This window comes from Hemicordylus capensis, chromosome 5 (genome assembly GCF_027244095.1).
Source record: "Hemicordylus capensis ecotype Gifberg chromosome 5, rHemCap1.1.pri, whole genome shotgun sequence".
In the NCBI taxonomy this organism is placed as follows: domain Eukaryota; kingdom Metazoa; phylum Chordata; class Lepidosauria; order Squamata; family Cordylidae; genus Hemicordylus; species Hemicordylus capensis.
In genome coordinates this window covers 180,966,031-180,986,182 of record NC_069661.1, presented here as the reverse complement: position 1 = coordinate 180,986,182, position 20,152 = coordinate 180,966,031, and the positions used below count along the sequence as shown (strand labels likewise).

At 42.3% G+C, this 20,152-nt stretch overlaps 1 protein-coding gene and 1 long non-coding RNA gene across 8 annotated transcripts in view; both read left to right on the top strand.

The window, feature by feature from the left end:
- The window catches only part of LOC128327561 (uncharacterized), a 54,243-nt gene extending 48,435 nt beyond the window's left edge, over positions 1-5,808 (top strand). Inside the window, exon 3 of the long non-coding RNA XR_008308675.1 lies at positions 4,795-5,808. This is a non-coding gene — a long non-coding RNA (uncharacterized LOC128327561). The remainder of the gene's footprint in view (positions 1-4,794) is intronic.
- Positions 5,809-18,849: 13,041 nt separating this feature from the next.
- The window catches only part of NELL2 (neural EGFL like 2), a 224,322-nt gene continuing 223,019 nt past the window's right edge, over positions 18,850-20,152 (top strand). For 3 of the 7 annotated variants that reach the window (XM_053255345.1, XM_053255343.1, XM_053255340.1), the window contains exons 1-2: positions 18,997-19,613; positions 19,992-20,120. In XM_053255345.1, coding sequence (XP_053111320.1) covers positions 19,559-19,613; positions 19,992-20,120 — 184 coding nt within the window. In that variant the 5' untranslated portion in view covers positions 18,997-19,558. Of the gene's footprint in view, positions 19,614-19,991; positions 20,121-20,152 lie in introns of all 7 variants that reach the window. The other 4 variants (XM_053255341.1, XM_053255338.1, XM_053255344.1 and 1 more) reach the window with 3 other exon arrangements.

Below are 20,152 nucleotides of genomic sequence, written 5' to 3'. Positions count from 1 at the left end.
TGATCCCTCCAAAGCCATCATCGGACCATATGGTTCTCTAGTCCAATCTGAAATCCATGTCAAACAGCTGGCACAGTGATATAACTTGCTAACTTGGTAAAAATAGCAATAGCAATAGCAATAGCACTTACATTTTATACCGCTCTATAGCCGGAGCTCTCTAAGCGGTTTACAATGATTTTAGCATATTGCCCCCAACATTCTGGGTACTCATTTTACCGACCTCGGAAGGATGGAAGGCTGAGTCAACCTTGAGCCCCTGGTCAGGATCGAACTTGTAACCTTCTGGTTACAGGGTGGCAGTTTTTACCACTGCGCCACCAGGGGCTTTTTACCACTGCGCCACCACCTTTTAACGTGATGATTCTCTTTATTTAGCAGGGGGAGAGTAACTGGCCCAGCACAGTATCTCCAGTGACAGTATCTCCAGTGACTGTTGCTGGTGTCTATCTTATGTTTCTTTTAGATTGTGAGCCCTTTGGGGACAAGGAACCATCTTATTTATTTATTATTTCTCTGTGTAAACTGCCCTGAGCCATTTTTGGAAGGGCGGTATAGAAATCAAACAACAACAACAACAACAATGACAACAACCATCAATCATGCTCTAAACCCCCGCAGTGATGTAGATAGGCTATACCTCCCTCGCAGCTCAGGTGGAAGAGGAATGCTGCAAGTCCAGCAAACAGTAGAGGAGTAGAAAAGAGGCCTTGAAGAATATATCAAGGACAGTGAAGAAGATGCACTTAAAATGGTCAATAATGAGAAACTATTCAATACCAATGAAACAAAGCAGGCCTACAAGAAAGAACAAATCAAGAACCGAGCAGAAAAATGGAAAAATAAGCCCCTGCATGGTCAATATTTGCACAATATAAGTGGAAAATCAGACATCACCAAGACCTGGCAATAGCTTGAGAATGGTTGCTTGAAGAAAGAAACAGAGGGTTTAATACTGGCTGCACAAGAACAGGCACTAAGAACAAATGCAATAAGAGCAAAAGTAGAAAAGTCAACAACAAACAGCAAGTGCCGCCTTTGTAAAGAAGCAGATGAAACAGTGGACCACCTAATCAACTGTTGTAAAAAGATCGCACAGACTGACTACAAACAAAGGCATGACAAGGTAGCAGGGATGATACACTGGAACATCTGCAAAAAATACAAGCTACCTGTAGCCAAAAATTGGTGGGACCATCAAATTGAAAAAGTGGTAGAAAATTAAGATGCAAAAATATTATGGGACTTCCGACTACAAACAGATAAACATCTACCACACAATACACCAGATATAACTGGAATCGAGAAGAAAGAAAAGCAAGTTAAAATAATCGACATAGCAATACCAGGGGATAGCAGAATAGAAGAAAAAGAAATAGAAAAAAATCACCAAATACAAAGATCTACAAATTGAAATGAAAGGCTGTGGCAGAAGAAGACCAAAATAATCCCAGTGGTAATTGGCACCCTAGGTGCAATTCCAAAACAACTTGAAGAGAACCTCAACACCACAGGGGCCACAGAAATCACCATCAGCCAATTACAAAACACAACTTTACTGGGAACAGCCTATAATCTGCGACGATATCTATAATAACAGCAACAACATTGATAACAAAATTCAGCCATCCCAGGTCCTTGGGAAGGACCCGATGTCTGGATAAAACAAACCAGTCAATAACACCTTTCTGACTGTGTAAACAACCAATAATAATCCTTTGCCTCTTGCATGATCCTGAACTTAATTCTTGGTTTTCTTTTGGGCCCAGATGAAAGAATTTATATACCTCTGTTCAACATAGTCAATGTCTTATCTTCAGTTTTAACAGGAATCATTTGAAATAAAAAGTTCATTCTTGGTAAAATATTCATATATTTTATGGGTAAAATATTCATATATATAGCATATACATATGCTATCCTTCCCAACCAGAAAGGTTTAAATTTTTCTACCTGTTTAAATCTGCTAAAATAAGGCCCCTTGATGGTAAATAATTATTCTTAAACAGGTCTTTATTATTTGCAGCCTTAACCCCCAGGTATTTGATTGGTTTTGCTGTTAATTGAAATCCAGTCTTGTCTTTCAGATACAATAATTCTGTATCTAACAAATTCCATGTAAGAATTTGCATTTTGTTTTTATTGATCTTATATCCCGAGAGCATGCTATAGTGATTTATATGATCCATTACCGAGTCTAAAGAGTCCTTTCGTCGAGTGATTGTAAGAATCACATCATCAGCATACAGTTTTATGTTCTTGCTTCGCCATTTTAATTCCAGAATTTTTTTTCCTCCTGCCATATCTTCTTTGCCAGTGGTTCAAGAGCTAAGATAAACCACAATGGTGAAAGGGGACACCCTTGTCTGGTACCCTTCGCAATAGGTCATTATTTAGACGACCCATTCACCAGTATCTTTGCTGATTGTTCCTGGTAAATGCTTTGAATCCATGAAAGGAAATTTGGCTCACAATACATTCTTTTTAATACCTTAAACAAGAAGGATCAATCCAGATTGTCAAACGCTTTCTCCGCATCCAAAAAAATCATTGCTGCTTTACTCTTGTTCCTTGAGCTATTATCTATTGCATTCAGTATATGTCTCAAATTGTCTTTCATGTATCTCATCAGTACAAATCCTGTCTGATCCAGATGTATTATATCAGAAAACCTTTCAGCCTTCCCACCAAAATTGCTGCAAAAAGTTTATAATCCACATTCAGCAGAGAGATTGGTCTGTATGATTCTGGTCTGGTTGATCCTTATTAATAAGAGAAATGAATGCTTCTTGCCAAGAGGAGGGCAATGTATGACAATGTAATATTTTATTCATCACCTGGGTCAATGGACTCATTAATATTTCTTGAAACTTGTATTTGGCCGCTGAAAAGGGGTGGTTTTTGCCTGTCTCCAAAGGGCAAGCTTCTGTTGGGACTGGTAGAGCATACAGATGGATGTACAGACCATTAAGAAAATGCTCTGCTTCTGGAGAATGCTGACCCAAAGCAAGACCTCAAATTGATCTGAGTCATTATCTGATCCTATATGAACCTGTCAAAATGCTCAAATGATCCCAAGTATGTGGGCCAGTTCATTAGGAGCAAGTGGTATGCTATATACTTCAGCTACAAGCCAGTTAGAGTTTGATAGGTCAAATTCAACACTTTGAATTGTGCTTGGAAACTGACTGGGAGCCAGGGCAAAAGCTTCTACACAAGTGTTGCATACAAAGTGATGGCTACTAGTCAGCATTCTGGCTGCTGCATTCTGGACCTGATATGATTTCCAAATATCTAAGCCAGGGCTGCACAAATTCAGCCCTCCTATAGATGTTGGACTACAGTTCCCATCATCCCTGACTACTGACCACTGTGGCTTGGGATTATGGGAGTTGTAGTCCCACGACAGCTGGAGGGACAAAGTTGTGTAGCCCTGGCCTAAACAATCAACCCCATATAGAGTGCATCACAGTAGTATAATTTGGAGGTTACCAAGGTAAATGAGACAATAGCATAGTCATCGTTTCCAGGAAGGATGCTGTACTGGAGGGATAATTATATGAAACTTCTTTCAGCTCCTGCTATAGTCGTTGGTAGTGTGATAATATAGTACTACTCTCCTCTATTTTTGTAAGTTTTCTGCATGTATCACTGCTAATAATGGTTTCTTGATTATCTTTTGAAACATCAGACTGCATAGTGTCACACTGATGTATCTGGCAGCTTTCCTTCATTATCAGTTGTCACATACACAGTCTTTATATCAGAATCATTTTCATCTTGCTTTTGTTCATTCTAGTGTATTGCCTGTACCAGCCAGTTGAAAAGCCTTATGTGATTTGAAAAACTGGAGAATCCTTTAGCTTATTCTAGTTGCCTTTGTTTTACCTCCTTACATTTCTGGCTACCTGATTTGTATTTAGAGTCACTGCCAGTGTGTGTGTGTGTGTGTGTGTGTGTGAGAGAGAGAGAGAGAGAGAGAGAGATTCTTGCAATGTGTAGACCACCAAGCCTAACACATTGTTCAGTTTGGGGCCTGCAACTCCTACTAGCAACACTGTGGGTTCATTCTCATGACCTACCTGATGGGTGGGGGGAAGGCTTCCCAAATCTTGCCTTTCGCCCAGATGATCAGTTAGTCTGGTGGGAGTGCGCTCCATACTCCCACATGATCCCTGCTGCTCCGTGCATCGCAAATCGATCCCTACTCCTCTGTGCACTGCTAAGCGAATTGCTCTGAGGCTGGGACTCATTGTTGGGCACTGGGGGATTACCCCAGTTTATTCTAGCCTAAATTGGAAGTGGATGCTCTCATGGGAGGGGGGAATGAATACTCCTGAACATTGTTCCCTCTAATTTTTTTCATCTCTGTGTGGAATAAGTTTTGTTCTGGGTGGTAGTATCAAGGCAGAATGTGCACATGTGCATTCAGAGTGGGGCCTTCCTGATTCAACCTGAGCAGGATTTATTAACCAAACAGACATTTTAAAAAGAATTGTGAACACACACACACACACATGCACACTCCTTAGATGGAACACTGCTCCTGAACATAAGCGACGTTGCGCAGAACCAATTTTAATCATGGTTCCATGTTACATCTAAACAGCCCTTCATCTTAAAAATGGGTTCTTGTGTGTGACTGTTGAACTCAGTCTTCCTCCAGTTCCACCGTATCTGCCATCCCTGCAGTTTCATTGCCTTAAGCTCCTCAGTATGCCAAAGAACTGAAAATGTAGAAACAGCCTCTAGGAATAACCATATCAATCACACTGTCTTTTCCCTTTTCCCTAGATCAAGCAGATTTCAGCAGAATTGACAAACTTGTCTGTGGGAAATTCCATGGACGAAGTCAAGAAACCATCTGGATCCATCAGTCTTCTAATACTTTCCCACCCTATAGAAGTTAGGAGTGCCCAAGGACTTTAAAACTAACCAGATATTGATCTGTCCACTACAAAGGCATCCGAAAGATACCTTCCAGTTTCAGAACACTGTTATCCTGTCCAACAAAAACAAAAAAAACACAAAAAACCACACCAAGTTCACATACGACCTACCACATATATTGGCCCAGTTATTCCGTTGGATGGTTTCATAGTTCTCATGGCAACCATTAAGTCCTGAGATTTGGCATGAATGAATGAAGTCCCCAAGTAACCAAAATTTGGAGATCCCAGACACCAGGTCTGAGACCACCTCTGCCAACTCAGTAAGAAAGACAGCAGAGTACACAACAGAATCTCCAACCTGTCCCAACCAGTGTTCCTTCTAACAGGGATTCCCAGAAATTGTTGACTACAACTCCCATAATCCCCAGCCAAAAACCATTGCAGCTGGTGATGCTGGGAGTTGTAGTCAACAACATCTGGAAATCCCTGTTAGAGGGTACACTGGTCCCAACACTTGGCATATGCACATGCTTGAAATTCTTCATCTGTTGGACATGACACCTGAAGAGCAACATGGAATTCCAGTTGTTCATAGACATTCCCTTTGGGCCTTTGTTGCTCCTACGAAACCTGGTGGACAAAGCTTGGGCCGAGCTTATTCTTCAGCAGTTATAGAGAAATATAGCAACAGAGTATAATATATGTAATCTTAGAAAAAGACAGAATTAATTCCCTAAGTTTAAATAAATGAGCAGGAAATGGTTGTGTTTAGGGATGTGCATGAGCAGTTCGTGCAGCCACCGGCGAGGCGGGGAGCAGTTCCCTTAAAAAGCAGGTAAGGAGCTCCCGCTTTTCCAGCGGTGGCACCTGCTCTCCCAAAGGCCATGTGTTTCTGAGGCGTTGTTCCTTGCAGCCTCCATGTGGCGTCAGCATGCACATGTCTGCTGTGCATGCTATGTGCATGCTGATGGTGTGTGGAGGCCACAGGGAACAGCACCACAGCCCTGCACGGCCTTTGGGAGAGCAGGCACTGCTGGAAAAGTGGTGGGGTGGGGACGTGCAGATGAGGAATTGCTTACCTGCTTTTAAAGGGAACCACTCCCCGCCCCACCAAGCTGGTTCGAATGCCGGTTTCCAAACTAGTTTGGGACTTCCCAGGGGAGGCGCTGAATCACTTGAGCACATCCCTAGTTGTGTTAATAGCCTAACTTGTTCATTTAATTTCAGTGGGACTTTGAGTAAATTTAGGAAGTCAGCCTGTAGCTTTTTCTATTTTTTAAAAAGCTGCTTTTGGTATTATTACTTTTTGGTTAATTACTAATGTCTCCAAACCATCAGTCTTTAAAATAATCAAAAATAATAAGATTCTACTGTAATTAACTCAGAACTCATTAATGTTTAGTAGATTTTTAAATCTGTTTAGTCTATTGTACAGAATGGGTCCACACTAAATTTAATTTGCCACTCTCTTGCCAGTTTTTCTTTACCTTCACCATGTGTATTTACAATCCTCTAAGGTTTTGTCTAATTTGTACATCTTCAGTTGTCAGCAGTTTTTCCATCTCATTATACACCGCCTCTTGTTGGCCATTAATTAATATACATGGTCAGGATGGGAAAATGAGTCCTAACAGTGATCCTCTATAACAGCCCCAGATTTTCTTACACTTTTCATTGCTCCTATTCTTTGCTTTTGGCAGAGCAAATCTCTGTTATGGCTACAAGGTTTCCATAATGCGTCATGTGAACAATGTAATAAAGGCCCTTTAAAAACACACTCCTGGGTTTTCTTTTATGTAAGGGTTTTCTAACCCTGCTATACTATTTTGAGAAGTTGGAGAGGCCTAATTTATCTTCACTGATAACAGTATCAGTTTATCTGTGCTGACTTGCACAATTTATTCATACCAATTTCCCCTCTGTCTATTATACTTGTATATTGTAGGTGTTACATGGTTATTTTTCACGATTCCCTCTACTGTATTTCCTGTTACTAAATGAAGGCTCACTGCTCTCTTAACTCCCCTGGTTAACCTTAAGAGCTATTTTAAAGATTGGAAGAAAGCTGGTCACTTTCCAGTTACCCAGCAGAGGGGCTTTTAAATGATAAATTACATATCTCCAGTGATAAATAATAGCAGGAAATCTATTGTGTTCCATTCTTTAGCTATAGCAGAACTTCTAATTAATGCTTTATGGAGATAATACTTTTGACATCTTAGACTGCTTCACCACTACAATATCTGATGCTGCTTTATCAGTTTTAGGTCCTCCAGCATATCTCTAACCTAGATTCTGCCATATTTAGAACTGAACCATTTAAATAATAATAACAATTACAATCACAATCACAACAGCAGCAGCAGCAACAACAACAACACATATACTGGTTTGCTGCACCATAACAAATTGTTATCTGGGCAGCTTACAACACAACATTTTAAAAAGAGATAAAAGCACACATTAAATCATAACAGACTAAAAAAAGGCGGGCTGGGGAGAAAATACAAAATACAACAGAAAACAATACAAAAAACATTTTTTTAAATCAGTTACAAACACATCAAAAAATTAAAAAAGTTAAATTAAAAATTTATAAAGCCTGAGTGAACAAAAATGTCTTTACCTGGTATCTAAAAGAATAAAGTGATGAGCCAGGTGAACCTCACTGAGGAGGCTATTCCATAAATGGAGTGCAACCACCGAAAAGGTCCTTAAATAAATCATTTAAGTCTGCTTCAGTTTATACACCAGGCCTATTCATTGTATCCAGATTATTGCATATGATTTACTGAAAGAATTTCTTCTCATTTGTCATATTCCTTTGCTATCACTGGACCAGCAAAGCAGTACTTAGTATATGGTGGTGCAATTACTATTAAGCCAATGTCATGCTATGTTGGTCTAGCATGCAACTACCATCATTGCTGCTGATGTATAGCCTTATGTGACCAAGAAATTGACTGAGTGGCCTATGGTGGGGGGGTCAGAATTCATCTATGCCCCATCATATGGTACAATGATGTTCACTATTTTTCAAGTTGGGCCATTTTGGCAACTCCTCCCCACCTTAAAAGTAATAGCCATTTCCTACTGCACTGACCTGCGTGTAGTGCTGCACTTTCTTAAGAGCTGGGATGGGGCCATTTAGGAGAAACAGAACCTGTTGAGCCCTAGGGCCATCTTGGAAAGTGTGCACAGCATGCTTGGAAGTATCATCCTACTCAGATCTTTTCCATAGACCTCTATGAAAAAAGCACTCCACATGTACCTTATAAGATGGTGCTGTGACTTGAGAAGGCTCCATTTCCCTTAAAGGAGCCACTGGCACTGGGCAAAGTGTGGCACTGGATGATAGGAATGGTCACCTCCGAACAGTGCCAGGGGGTTGTGCAGAGTAGTTGGATTCAGCCAAAGCTTTGCACAGGTCCAATAAATAATTAGGGAGGTGCACATGGCACCAACGGAAGCCACCTCTGGCTCCTGGGCCTTGCAATGAAAAACACTGCTATGGTGCATAAGCCACTTCAACACACAATTCGAAGTTAGTGGCACTGGTTATTGCTGTATGATTGCATAGGCTGGAAACAGACTGGAGAATGGAAGGTGGTATGATAGTCATCACTCCTATGATGATGTACACTCACCCTCTGTTGTCTCTGGTCAAATGGTTTTGCAGGATTTTGTAGTGCTTCAAAAACCTGAAATCTGTGGGACTAAATAAATTACTTTGTTTATTACAGACACCATGATTCTGTCATGCCACCTTCAACTCTTGTAAAACTATTGTTTATCTCTAGCCGCAATGGAAAGCATAGCAAGTTAGAACTGCGTTTGCATTTTGTGTTATGCATGCAAACATGCTAGTGTACTCTACTGCTGGTACAACCCAATCCAGTGTGAACGTAAGCCAAATTCTCAAACAATGTATGAGTCAGGGTACCTGTTTCTGGATTGTACCATTTGAGACTACAGGTGGGGACTCTCATGATGGCATATTCTTCCACACATATACATCTCCCCTCCAAATGTTTTAACTTCTGCTATTAGTAGGAACTAGACCATAGTTATGCATGTCTGTAGAATGGAGATGCCAGGCTACTGGCTTTATGTTTCTCTGCCTACAATTGCCTCATATCAGCATTATCAAGACTTTTTCATTTTGATTTTATAGTGCAATCTTAACCATATTTACTAAGGAACAAGTCCCACTATGTTCACTGGGCCTCATTCCCTCCTAAGTATGTTTAGTATTGCAATACTGCAGCCCAAGTGTATTTGTGAAAGAAAGAAAAATCCCTTTATAATTAGATGGTTCAATATTTCCTCAGGTCAGAAAACAGCAAGGAAATAAGGAATAAAATATGAGAGAGGACTGTTTGCAAAACAGAGATTCAACAAAGGGGAGAATGGGTGAGGGGAGATAGCATCAGAAAAGAGGAGCTGATCTGGGGACAAGTATGTTAGATAACATGGGAAATCAAAGAACCAGAAGACCTCATTAAAGACTGAATGGGCATTTAACACAGCAGGACTTGCTTCCAAATAATCATATTTAGGACCAGGCTGGCAGTGTTTCCAGTGCTTTTCAAGATAAACAGAACTCCTCCTGGGATTTGCTCCTTTCCAGGTGTGACATTAGGAACAGGTGAAAATAAGCTCAGTGGCTCACCTTACTCTCATTTGGGACAATGCAAAGGATTACACAATGTCCACATGATAGTTTTCAGCTGAAAGAGAAGCTAGATAGTAAACAGAAGATGTTGTAGAAGCTCATACATTCCCATGACTCAAAGTACCTGTATTATTCGTCTCTCTAACCAATAAAGGCCCTCTTCCTCATAAGCATTAAACTGACATAACAAAGGAGAAGCTGTTTCTCAGTGACAATGGAATATGACTTTGGTAGTGCTTTAAAATGATGGCAGTAATGCAGCTGTGTTTTACACAGGCTTTTTGTACATTGCTGAAGAAACAACGGGATGTAATATGCACAAAACCTTACAAACAGATAAAGAACACGAGTATTTTGTAAGTAGGTCAATGATTTGTATTAGTATCCAGGTTCAGGGTAAGAAATGCATGTCTAAAACTGCAGCAAATAAAATATTCATGGTTTTCTTTAAAAATAAATAGACTGAGTTAAGCTGCAGTAAGGGATGCAGTCTTTGCCTAATGCAATGGATGCTGTCTTATGTTTGTTTTAAGAGTACTTTTCCCTTTTCAGATTGATATTAAAGAATGTGGTGACCTTGGAGCATTGCTGTCCACCATTTTCATTTATATAAAGGAAAAGTGGGGTGATTAAAGAGTAGAATAGAGCTCCATGCTGAGAAGCAACTTGTTTTGCCTTGTTTTAGCCTAAGCATATTTCCATCTAAAAAATATCTTCAGCTTTGAAATATTTAACTAAAAATAGTCTTTGCCCTTGATCCTAAACACATTGCATGTAAATACAGTCTACTGATTTCTGTGAAAATTATTTCCATGCATTAGTGACTATCAACGTAGCTATGTGTGCTTAAACCCCTGCTAAGTGAGCAAAGAGGCACCCTTTAAAGTGGTGATTCTCTTATATTTAGCGGGGGTGGGGTGGGGGGAGGAGCAACTGGCCCTACCCCAGCACAGTGGCTGTTACTGGTATCTGCCTTATGTTTTTTAGATTGTGAGCCTTTTGGGACAGGGGCCCATCTTATTTATATATTATGTATTATTATGTAAACCACTTTGAGAACTTTGGTTGAGGACTGGTATATAAATATTTGCTGTAGTAGTATCATTGATGTTCGCTTGACATTTACTGGAGTGTATCAATTTATTCAATTTCAAATCATGATATATGCGTGAAGCCATGCATATACCTGTATGTACAGACAGGAGACAGGAGATTTCTCTCCTGCCAGACATGATGTGCAGACAGGAGATTTCTCTCTGTGTGTGCACTGGAGCATCTGCAAAGGTTATGGACTGGGCTTGATGTCATGGTTCCAAACTGCATCCAACCTTATGAACAAGACCTCTTAGAAGCTGGTCTTGCAGAGCTTTAAAGAAATAAAAATCCCAGAGATCTGGAGGTCTGAGATGCACTCACATTTTCACTAACTTCTTGAAAACCTCCAAACTATGCCATTCAGCTGAGGATGTTCTTGTATCACACAGTGCAGCAGCACATAATAAAAAAGGTGAGGGCCAAACTACATGACATTAATAACATCATGGCAGCACGGCTTGCTTACATTTACAGTATTTCTTACTGTAAATGTTGTTATTCTTATGGATCTATAACTAGAGCACCTGCAGGTGAAAAGGAGGTACTGGTAGAATGAGGGTAACCTGCAGACATGTTGGTTGCACAGAAATCTGAAAAAAATTAAAACCTAAGGGGGCGGGCCTCCCAAAAACTGCCCCAGTGTAACTCAATGGAGCAGAATATTCATGGATTCAGATGGCACTAAACAGTCAACAGGAAGGCGGAGTTAATGGAGCTTGGTGTGTGTGTGTGGGGTGTGTGTGAATGTAAAAAGTGGTACATTTCTTAACTTGAAGAATACTCCCTCAAGACAGTCAAAACCTCTTCTGCTTCTGAGGAGACAAGAGTCTAAATGTTTTTATTTTCTCATCAGCCATTTTACAGTGTTGTGTTTCTGCGGGAAGGGGTTTGACACATTTAAACTCTTGGTGTGTGGGTAACCAAATTTCATAAAGACAATTTTGTGTGTGAACTCTCCTGAGGAACAGAGGGGGACTTTGCATACTGAATCTTATAATCTGTTGATCGCTGCGTGTGTGTGTGTGTGTGTGTGTGCACATACACACTCACAGAACAAAGTTAGAACATTCACCATTAGATATTAGGCCTGTGCATGGTGGCAAATATTGGATCAGATTGGACTGAATCTGATAAATATTGGAATAGGATTTTGGGACCCTTGCACATATCCAATAAAAACCAGAAAAAATCCCCACAGACATCTGCAGTGACCAGCCTCCCCACCCTCTAAAGAGTTAACCAGCGTGGTGTAGTGGTTAGAGTGCTGGACTAGGACCAGGGAGACCCGGGTTTGAATCCCCATTCAGCCATGATACCAGCTGGTTGACTCTGGGCCAGTCACTTCTCTCTCAGCCTAACCTACTTCACAGGGTTGTGGGGAGAAACTTAAGTATGTAGTACACCACTCTGAGCTCCTTGGAGGAAGAGTGGGATATAAAATGTAAAAATAAAATAAATAAATAAATAATAAACAGGAAGTGAACCCTTATCTTGACTGACAGGCTGGTGAACTCCAGGGCTGAATCAATTAGTCCACCAGGTGGGTGAGACCTGAGAGCTGCAGGGGGAATTCTGAGAACAAGAAAAGAGGTTTTGGCAGAGAGTGCAGACTAGACTGAAGTCTGTGCTGGGTGCATGGAGGACATACAGCATTGGAGTTTTGCTGCAGCAGGATAACTGTAGATCCTTGTAAGACAGGATTGCAGGAGACTTGATCCTCATTAGGAGTTTGGTGAGTTCAAGGACATGAAGCCAGAGCTTTGGCTTCGGGAATTTAGTTTAGGGAAAGAGTGTTTAGTCAGACCGCATCAGGAATGTATATTTCTTTGGGTGTGTGCTCTGCATTGTCCTAAATATCTGTTCTTTGCAACTGAGTAACTAAGATTTCAAAAGTGTGCTGTCCCAGAATCATCGGGTGATCATCAACTTGTAACCAACTAAGTATTTTAAAGTGTTTCTAAAAAGCTAAAAGCCTCAGACAAACCAGTCTGTAGTAATTGGATAAAAGATTTTTCTCTGTTCTTTACTTTTTACAAGCATCAAGAGTTGGTTTCTCCAGCAGGAGAAAGGCGGGGGCTAGAAGGGAGATTTCTCAGATGCAAAATGCATCTCAATGAGAGCTTGTACAAATTAACAATTAACTCCATGTGCAGGCAGACGCTTGGGAGAGCAATTGGTTTTATTCTTGTCTATTAGGAAGGGGAAGCATATTTTTGTATTTGCCCAATACCCAGTTACAGAGGGACCTTGGACTAAAGCACTCAATCCAATGGTCCAGTTCTTTGCAAGTCCTAGAGTGCTTGGTGGTAGAGATATTAACCTACCAAAACTTCTGGGTTACCAGAGTCTTTATCTTAGCTTTTCTGGATTTGGAAAGTTAAGGATTTTAATCATTCATGGGCAGCTTCTCTGAGCACCCTGCGGAAATGACTCATTGCTGATAGGAGTCATTCCTGAGCTAGTTGACTGAGAAGGCTGCAAGGAGCTGGTTAAAACTGGTTCAACCAGTTTATTCATTAACTGACCTGAGTCAGGAAAGGAAAATTTCTACACACCAATTCGCCACAACATCTATGGGAAGAGAAGGAGAAAAATCAGAAATTGAGAATGGTTGGTCAGAGAGCTCTGAAATTTGCCACACATGTAGTACATGATGACAGGCCTCTGTGTATTGAATTTTAAGTAAAGCACTCCAACTATTGATTTTTAATGGTTGTTTTGTTTAAGACATTCTTGCACAAGAACACCTTTGTGGTTTGACAAAATGGTGCTCTTGTGCAAAAGCACCATTTTGTCAAACCACAAAGGTATTCTTGCATAAGAACACCTTATCAATCCTTTAAAAAATCATTAAAAATCAACGGTTAGGCAGATTTACTTAAAATTCAATACACAGAGTTGTGTTGCTCTGAGCTGCATGCGCGCCAAATTTCAGAGCTTACTACCCAGTTATTCTGATTTCCATTTTTTTCCTCTTTTCCCATTAGTCAAAGGTATCTTCCCTCCACCCAATGTTTAATGATAATGGTTTAGTAAGATGGTCTTGCACAAATACCTTAACCAAACCTCCAAAGCTTCATGGAATGATTATCCCAGGTACTGCTATCTGAGAAAGGCTGTTCCATGCTCTGAAACATGGGTAAATGCATGGGCAGGGAGGCAGATGGCAGAAGAATTTTTTCTTCTTTCAAATGGCTATCCAAAAAATTGTTCTTACTGCTGAAAGATGCTGACACCATTTTGTATTTCCAATGCCATTTTGTCTTCCGATATTTTTTTCAGTATTAGGATAGCAATTCCAATAATTCTGATTTGATATAGGTTTCTAAATATCGAATTGGAATTATTTCCATTGTATCCGAAATCCATTTTAGATATATCCAACTGCAAAGGTCTATTAAATATAAGCTGTTCCACAATTCCTTCCCTTCCCTACAACCTCAACAAATGTTGATGAAAACAACATCAGCTATTCTCCTCCTCATCAGCTATTACCTTTTGAAAACTAGGGCTAGATGAAAAGGAGCTAGGACTGAACACCAGGGCTGCCCCCCTACCCAAACCCCAGAAATCTTATTTGCATATTAAGTAAAACTGAGGTTAGAGTAGGAATTCCTCTCTTTGTTGCAAAGGACCCTGAACTCAAATTTTCAGAGTCAGATTAGATTGCGTTGGGCCAATCCCAACTTTTCTGTCCATGCACAGGCCTTAAAAAAAAAAGAGTGCTGCTAGTAATGTCTACATGGTGCAAGAAATCAGTGGTGGGCGATCTTACACACAAAGATCTTACACACAAAGTTTAAAAATGAAACACATTGAATTAAAGCACACAGTTTGCTCTAGACAATATAAATTACCATCTCTGAAAAGAGGAAAGCTACAAACAGAGGCATTCAATGTTCAGTTCTACCCAAATTTCTGATTTGGACCATTCAATTGGTTAACATTTTTGGAGTTCAGAAAATTCAGAAAGCAGTTTTCTGATACTGTATATTAGAACATGCACAGATTATGATATCAGTACAAATTAGACCAGTGGTTTCATTTAAAATATCAGTGTTCTAGAGAATCAAGTAGTACTAAGAGTGTTTCTAGTACTATCAGTGTTTCTCCAGCAATTTACAAGAGAAGGAATCCACTCCAAAATGTACACACAACCTTTGACAGATTATGGTGAATCTGCTGGTTCTTACTTTTAAAGTCATGAAAAGCCTGGGTCAAGGATACTTCCAGATGTCCCACTACTTCATATGCTCAGATCATCTCAGTCAGCAGCATACTCTCCAAGTCATGGCCATCAGAAGCTAAACAGAATATCCTTAGTCTTGTTACTCTTTACACAATGGAAGGGGAAAAAATTCTAAGCTACTATATAAAGTGCAAACTGTGTATTAATCTAGGCTGGGAAGATAAATTTCTTCTACCACTCTTGTTATTTTTGTTGTTGTTGCCTTCTTTGCCTCTGTAGATTAGAGCAACTGTTGTATCTGGCAGAGGAAGTATTAACCTGCTCCAATCACTCTTGTCAATCTAACCTTACTGCTCCCAGATCAGCACAACAGTACATAAAGCTGCCTACAAACGCAGCCAGTTGCAACTTCAATAGCTTACTCATAAGCAGTAACTCATTATTACAGCCAAATATGCATTTTAAAGGCATTTCATTACCAAATAGTGACTGTATAGCAGTTACATGATGTCCTAGGAGAGAGCTTTGAAATTGAAATGCACAAATAAGCAGTCTAAAATGCAGTGCTATCCACACCATTTGTGTTCTGACATTTTTGCCCCACAGTGACAGTTCTAGTAGGCAGTTCTGTATGAATGTGCTTTTAAAAATATTAATTGTTTTATTTTATTTATTTATTTGATTTGTATACTGCCCTTCCAAAATGGCTCAGGGCGGTTTGTTGACATGTGCCAATAAAATTGTTGACATGTGCCAATAAAAATAGCCTTGGCAGTATCAGTTTGGAGCTGCCGAGAGCTAATTTGCACAACTTCCAGGCATGTGTAGACACAAAGGATTGGAAATTTTTGAACACCACAGAAAATCTTTAGATGTGGTTTCATATTTTGATGTTAAAGCAACTAGCTCACATTACCTGTTCACCATGTTCAGGAAGACTACATGTGAGCACTGTACGATATCTCCCTTAGGGGATGGGGCTGCTCTGGGAAGAGTACCTGCAAGCTTGCATGTAAAAGGTTCCAAGTAATAACTGTTTTTATAAATGTATGTACCAGTTGTATTAAGTGTTTCTTTTTCACTATAACTCTGTAAGCATTTAACAGCTTTTTCCTGGCATGTATTGGAACTAGGTAAATTGAGGGATGCTGAGCTGCAATATCTTTTTTGCAAATCTAATCTAGACATGAGTTTAAATGTACCCAGACTGATCACTGCCTCTGCCTTGATTGCCTCTTTCAAGTACAGACTATATAAAATTGGTATTCTTTCCTGTTATTTTTATGTATGTGTTTAATGTTGCTCAAAGATCAATTTGAAATTTTACCCAAGCCCACAGCAAATTATATGTTCCAACAGTAGTTGTCTTTTAGTTAAATATTATGACACTGATTCACAACAGGTGAAGCAAATTAAGTGGCAGAGTATGTATCCAACAGCAGGTTAAAGGAGTACTTATTAAAAATGAATACTTCTGTGCAACAGGAGAAAATGACAGGTCTCTCTGTTTGTTTTCAGAATCTTGTTATTCCACAACCTTGTTCAGCACAGGGCTCGCCATTTGGTGGTTAATAGGAAACCATCTGTGCTATATGAGGAGTTTCCTTGGTAGTTATTTTCCAGAAAGAGAGGTGTGGTGGCTTAAAGCGGCTATAGGTTATGCCTGTGACTGAAATGCTATAGGTTATGCCTGTGACTGCCTGCAACTCCAGGCAGGTGGCTGTTTTGTAGTAAATCAGACTGCACATGTTCAGAAACACCTCTTTGCTTTACATGCCCTATAGCTGAAGGTTAAAAAATCCATTCCAAGACTGAGTTCTGCTTAACCATCCTCAAGTTACATCTTGTACAGGTAATGTATGATCCTGGGCTTTGGGTGAGCAATATCCCCCCCCCTTTCCTAAGAATCCTTAACCGATTTCATTGCATGTATTTCTTTTATTCCCATGGCACCTGTCCTAATTTGAGTCAGGGTCTATCAGGCTTAGCCCTAGAACCGAGTTACATGTACCCTGGATTGCAAAATAAAGGAGCATGCCTTTGAGCATGAGGAAAGTGCTCTTCTCTCACAAGCAACAACCACACACATAAACAGGATTAGAGACAGTGACACACGATTCCAGCTTCCATAGCGGAGTTTCCCAAGCAATCTGGAGCCATCACCACTGCTCCGTCCTTGCTCCTTCTCCGCTGGGCGACTGTGGGCCCTGAAGAAGGTCTTCTGCAAGGGGCGTCTTTTCCTCTGAAGAGCCGTCAGGTTTTCTGAACTTTTCCCATTAAGGAGCTCTCCAATCTGCGTGCTGAATTCAAAGGCGTCGCCAAGAGCGCGAACTAGATGCCCGCCCGCGTTTTCTTCCGCCGCCTTCCCGTGGCTTCGAAACGGCGACGTCACGTCAGAGTCAGCAATTTCATCCACAAAGGCACTCCCGTCCGCAGCCCGTGACTGCAGGCTGGAATGCTGGTTGGGGCCGGGGGATGAGGGGGGGGCGCGGCGCGACGGATCAAAACGTCCTTTGAAAACCCGCCCGCGCAAGGGCCAAGTCAAGCCTTGTAAGTCGTCCCTAGCCGCGGTGGACGAACCACGTAGTCACGTGAAATGTGGCAGAAGCTTGTCGCTAGTGGTGGTCCCCACGCGCTTTTTGAGGCTCAAAGATGCCTAGTAGCGAGGGAGCTGAGGTGAGTTCTAACTCACCTGCCTGACCCCATAAGTTGACAGGAAACGCGCTTGGTAGCCGGCAGTTGTCCGTGTTCATGCCACTTCCCTCCCTCTTGGGGAAACGCGGGTCTCTGGATTTGGAACTGTAGCAATGACACGCCAGAAAAATACTCCCCCACCCCCACGCGCTCTGCTCTTAGGCAAGGGTAGGACAGAGGAAGCTGGGCACAAACCTTTAGCGTAGAGGCGAGGGAACACTTTTTAAAAATGAGCATATTTTTTAAATCACAAGAAGCTGTCGAACACACAGTTTCGATCCTGATGTCCTCTTTCCTAATCTCAGACCTCTTAGTATAAGGTGGCCGCACATGCCTTAATTGTTGGTGATTTCACACGAGCCCTCTGCAGAATGGAGGAAGTATTTTGCATAGCTTTGTAAGCCTGTGCGGACTGGAAGCCAGGCGAAACGGTCGTGCATCCTCCACCACCCCCGCCTACTACTTCCACACATTAATCGCGGCGTGCATATATAAGCGGGCTACTACAGATCACGATGCGCATGTTTCAACTGTCGCGTGGGTGCTAGGCGCAGGAAAGAGGCGGGGCTACTGGCAAGGGCGTGTCTTGCAATGCTTATAAATGCAATAAACTAGCGGGGACACTTGTTGAAAAGTACTGTGCTTTAGATAACCTCGGGTACCATATGATGTAGTAGTTAGCATTGGACTAGGACCGGAAGCCCCGAGTCCCAATCACAATTCAGCCATAAAGCTCACTGGGTCACTCTGGGCTAGTCATGTGTCTCTCGGCCTAACATATCTCACAGGGTTGTTGTTGTGAGGATAAACAAAATCATGTACACAACTCTGGGCTCCTTGGAAGAAGAGTGGGATATAAATGTAAAAACCTAAATAAAATAAAGTTGGAGGATCAGGTTGTCACAAGACAAACGTACTTGTCTGAACCAGCCTTGGCCAAAGGCACGCTCTGACACACTTTTTATTTTTATTATACTAATCACAGGTGAAGTCTCCCTCAAAATAAATGCACCCTGGCCTCGGACTCTCCTTGAGGATGTGCGCTCAGGTTCGATGATAATGGAGTGGATGGGTTTAATCTGAGGGCTCAACTCCGGAATCATCATGATGCAGTCCGTCGAGCAAGTACAGAGTGCTTCCCCCTCCCGTGGATGATGCCCACAGTCCGCTCCCACGCAACGTGGATTTGAAGGGGCAGGCAAGAGGGGTTTCCAGGTGAGAGAGAGAGTCTGGCTCCCTGGCATAAACGAACCTGGCCACTTCTCTTCGCAGACTCTAACCAGGACAAGCGCCCGGAAGCCGAGCGGAGTTTCATCCTCTTTTCTCCACGCACTCCCTGCGGGAGGGAATTGTTGCGTGGAGGGACTTGAGGCACGCGGCGAGAGAAGGGGGCGTCGAAAGCGCCTCCTTCCCGCCCACCAGCCAGCCATCATTGGCCCCAGCTTGCCCCCTCCTCAAAGCCGTCGACTTCTCGCCCTCTTCCGATGCTGGTTGCGAGGAGGAGCTTGCCTGAAGCTTCAGCCGCGGCGCCGGTAGAGGCAGCAGGACCAGCTGCTGCTCCTGGTAACGGCGGCGAGGGTGGATGGAAACGGAGCCCTGAGGGGAGCGAGAGAGAGAGTCTGGCGAGAGGGCGCGCCTCGCCTCCTGCTCCAGCCTCGCTAGCTCCATTGTCTCTGCGCGTTCCTTCCAACAGGTTCTGACTGAGGAGAGCTCCCGGCTTCCCCGCGCTCTCACTTGGCGCCATTCCGTGTTGCTTTCAGGAAGAGCCAAGCTTCGGGTTGCCTGCCGCTTGCTGAGCCAGCAGGGATGATGCTGGGGGGTTTGGGCTGATCCGGCTTCTCGTCCTCCCGTCTGGTGGCTCCTGGTTTTCTATCGAGGCAAGAAGAACTGGACGTTTGTGGCTGTGGAGATTTGGCTTTTTGTTGTTGGTCTTATCGCCTTCTGTTTTTGTTTTTTTCTGCAAAAACGCCAAAGAGGAATATGGACTGATTCGCGGTCTCCTTCTCCGGCACGATGGAATCCCGGGTCTGCTTAAGCACCTTGTGCTTGCTCTTCTGTCTGAGCTCAGGTAAGTGAGTGCTCAGCAAGGAAGGAGAAAAAAACCACCCAATTAAAAAGGAATACTGAGAAAGAAAAGCCCCGATCCAGCCCGTTTCTGTCTTCGAGGGCCAACTCTGGGGAAACTGAAAATCTGTGCGTGTTTGTCTCACGAAGCCCATTTTCCTGGATCAATTGGAGGGCGGGGGGGGGGGGGAGAGGGAGGGAGAGAGAGAACTTTGCAAAGGATTGTGCTTAAAGTAGGTCATGTAAATAGGACTGGCTGGTGCGGCTGATCGGAAGCGATACCTGCGCTGTTCAGATAATGTGGAAGAATCGGGGGTCTCTGGCGGATGGAAAAGGGAAGGGGAAAAGTTACACGTCTGTAATTCATCTTTCCTGGGTCAAGTTTTAGGATTTGGCGTGGACCCCTCGTTGCAGATCGACGTGCTGGGCGAGTTGCAGCTCGGGGATTCCGTAGTTGGAGTGCTGCAGGTCCAAGGACTGCACAACGGGAGCAAAGCTTTCTTCTTCCAAGGTATAGGACCTTCCATCCTTCCTCGTTGAGCG